Here is a 3,458-nt window from a genome sequence, read left to right as displayed (position 1 = left end):
GGCCTGAGCACAAAGGCCCAGAGGCTGATTAAAGTCCTTGTGCTGTGTCTGTGCTGCTGAGCTGGGCTGGGCTCCTGGCACAGAGGCAGCTCCTGCTCACCAAGAAGAGCTTCAAAAGCACATTTCTCTGGATGAGCAGCTCTTGTGCCAGCCCAGCAGGGCTGGGGCACTGCCTGCAGCCAGCCCGGGCACAGCCCAGAGGCACAGAGAGCTTCAATCAGTCAGGGCTGGGAAGGGGCTGAGAAGTGCCTGGGGCACAATCACTGCCAGCCCTTGGCACAGGAACCTCTGGCTGCAGGACAGTGCAGCTGCAGCTCCTGGAGCCATCTCCTCAAGCTGGAACATGCCAATGCCTGCAGAGCCTGTGAGTACATTCTCTGCTTGTCTCTTGTGCAGAGCAGCCAGGGGTGCCCAGGGCTGTCCTGCAGAGCAGGGTCCTGCAGCCCAGGGCGCTGTGCTGGGGCAGGGACTCTGCTGCCTGCCAGGGACAGCTCTCAGCCAGCCCTGGCAGCTGCTCCCAGCACTGGGGGAAAAGATCTGGGTGGCAGGAGACAGCTGGTGAGGCTTGGAAGTGTTCTCCTTGTGTGGGGAGGATGCTGCATTGTTCAGGACTGCTCCTAGCATGGCAGTGAACTGCAGAACATTTCCAAGTAGATTATACAGGGAGCACAGCAAGGGAGGAGCTGAATAAAAGGGAAAATCCTGCTTTTTAATCTTCTGCTCTGGGTTGCTGGGATGAGAATCTGCATGTATATTTCCATCTCTAAGTTCAGGTAGAATAAAATAAAGATATTTTCCCTGAGATCTGCATAAACCAGGCAGTGACAGAAATCAGCACAGAGACCCCCACAGGCAGCATCAGTGTCCCTTTTCCAGTCTCTTCAGGGTTGCTCTGACGTTGCCATCAGAGCCTGAAGAGCCAGAGCTGCCCCTGGGCAGTGCCTGAGCTGGGAGGGCTCTGCAGGGCAGAGCTGAGCCCCCAGGGCTGGGCTGGGCTCTGGCAGCACTGGCAGGGCCCAGCCCTGGGCACAGGGAAGCAGCTGCTGGCAGGGACAGCTCCAGGCAGCAGAGCCCTGGGCAGGCAGTGGGGGGAAAGTGCCCCCAGGCTGTGCTGGGATATTTCAAGTCCTCTCCAAACCCAACTATTCCATGATTACTTTTTTTACAGATCCCCATGCCAAGGCAAAGCAAATGTCCAACAGCCGCTCCATCAGGCACTTCCTCCTGCTGGCATTGGCAGACACGCGGCAGCTGCAGCTCCTGCACTTCTGCCTCTTGCTGGGCATCTCCCTGGCTGCCCTCCTGGGCAACGGCCTCATCATCAGCGCCGTAGCCTGCGGCCACCACCTGCACACGCCCATGTTCTTCTTCCTGCTCAACCTGGCCCTCGCTGACCTGGGCTCCATCTGCACCACTGTCCCCAAAGCCATGCACAATTCCCTCTGGGACACCAGCAACATCTCCTACACTGCATGTGCTTCTCAGCTCTTTTTCTTCCTGTTCTTCATCTCAGCAGAATTTTCCCTCCTGACCATCATGTGCTACGACCGCTACGTGTCCATCTGCAAACCCCTGCACTACGGGACCCTCCTGGGCAGCAGAGCTTGTGCCCACATGGCAGCAGCTGCCTGGGCCAGTGCCTTTCTCTATTCCCTGCTGCACACGGCCAATACATTTTCCCTGCCCCTGTGCAATGGCAATGTCCTGGGCCAGTTCTTCTGTGAAATCCCACAGATCCTCAAACTCTCCTGCTCCAAATCCTATCTCAGGGAAATCAGGCTTATGGCTGTAAGTGTGTGTTTAGCACTCGGATGTTTTGTGTTCATTGTTTTCTCCTATGTGCAGATCTTCAGGGCTGTGCTGAGGATCCCCTCTAAGCAGGGACGGCACAAAGCCTTTTCCACCTGCCTCCCTCACTTGGCCGTGGTCTCTCTGTTCATCAGCACTGCTGTATTTGCTCACCTGAAGCCCCCCTCCATGTCCTCCCCATCCCTGGATCTGGCCCTGTCAGTTCTGTACTCAGTGGTGCCTCCAGCCCTGAACCCCCTCATCTACAGCCTGAGGAACCAGGAGCTCAAGGCTGCAGTGAGGAGACTGATGACTTGATGGTTTCAGAAACATTAAACTGCTGGCCAATTTCTACAAATCACTTGTAATAAAAGTCATCTTTAATACTTCTTATTGGTTTCCCAGTGGAGGTTTTTTTTCTTTGATTTAGTTTTTTCAATATTGTCCACAAATAAAGGTCATTGTTTGTGCCATTTCTTGTTTTGATTCACTCCCCATTCCCTTGGCCACAGACTGTGTCAGTGAGGGGCTGCACTCTTGGTGGGTTTAAAGGAACTAAAGGATCTCCCAGCAGAGTTTTCTGCAGAGATGCCCTTGTGTTGCCTTCTCTGGAGCTGCAGCAGCAATGTCTGTGTGCAGAGCTGGGGCAGATCAGTGCTGGCCCAGCAGCTGTGCCCAGCAGCAGTAGCAGCAGCACTTGGTGTTGCCAGTGCTGCTGGCGTGGCCCTGCCCCGCTGCCCTGGTGGCCCTGGTGTTGCTGCAGGGCCTGAGTGCTCTCGGGGCCGGGCACAGCCCTGGGGGTGGCAGTGCCGGGGCTGCAGCAGGGACAGGCCATGGGCACTGCTGGGGCAGCGCTGACGCCTCAGGCCAGGCCCTGGGGGCTCCAGGCTCCTTGCCCAGGCTCTCTCAAGAACACGGCCAGGCCAATGCTCAGCACAGAAACCCCCGTCAGCAGCCCCAGGCTGGCCGTGGGCAGGCTGGGGGCAAACAGCATGGCTGGGGCTCTGCAAGGGCCCTGGGCCAGACGGGAAGGAGCAGCAGAGCAGGGGCTGATCCATGCCCAGTGTGCTGCACAGCCCAGGGCAGCGTCCCAGAGCGTCCTCATGCAGCTGCCAACAACATCCCCCCTCTGCAGCCCTGGCCTCTCCCCCAGCTCACACAGGTGCCCCATCCTTGCAGGCACAGGCACGGCAGCACTGCCTCAGCAGCCCCTGTTTGCATTGCACACAGCAGGGCCAGCACCCCCATGCTGTTGCTGTGGGGACATGAACCTGAGGGAGCACAAATGCCATCAGCCCCTGGGGCCAGCAAGGCCTGCGGGACACCAGGGAAACCACTCAGGTTTGTCCTGGCCTCTGCAGTCAGCCGGAAAGTTTGTTCCCATCAGCTGGGAGTTTCCTGTGCCACTGCAGATGCTGTTGCTCAGAGCCAGGGCTGCCTGGCAGCAACCCCCAAACTGCCCTGACCATTTCCTTTGTGCCACCTTTGCTTTCTTTTCTCTTCCTGATAAGAATTTCTTCCTATTGACCACCCCAGGGGGGCTAGAACTGGACACTGCAGTCCTGCCCAACCAGTGCCCAGCACAGGGGAAGTATCCCTTCCCTGCTCTTGCTGGCCACATCATTCCTGATCCGTAGAAGTGCCAGGATTTGGATGAGGGAAATGGTGAG

General features: G+C 57.5%; 1 protein-coding gene across 1 annotated transcript; it reads left to right on the top strand.

Annotated features, from left to right (window-relative positions):
• The first annotated feature begins 1,191 nt into the window (after nt 1-1,191).
• Nucleotides 1,192-2,106, top strand: LOC143692481 (olfactory receptor 14J1-like). The gene has a single exon (XM_077172713.1). It carries the CDS (start codon nt 1,192-1,194, stop codon nt 2,104-2,106), a length of 915 nt encoding a protein of 304 aa, XP_077028828.1.
• Nucleotides 2,107-3,458: the final 1,352 nt, after the last annotated feature.

Source organism: Agelaius phoeniceus (genome assembly GCF_051311805.1).
Source record: "Agelaius phoeniceus isolate bAgePho1 chromosome W unlocalized genomic scaffold, bAgePho1.hap1 SUPER_W_unloc_1, whole genome shotgun sequence".
Lineage (NCBI taxonomy): Eukaryota > Metazoa > Chordata > Aves > Passeriformes > Icteridae > Agelaius > Agelaius phoeniceus.
The sequence above is the reverse complement of the archived record's forward strand: the minus strand, read 5'-3'. Positions and strand labels throughout refer to the sequence as shown.

Coding starts and splice junctions, on each gene's coding strand:
- LOC143692481 (XM_077172713.1), top strand. CDS start 1,192: ATGTCCAACAGCCGCTCCATCAGGCACTTCCTCCTGCTGGCATTGGCA.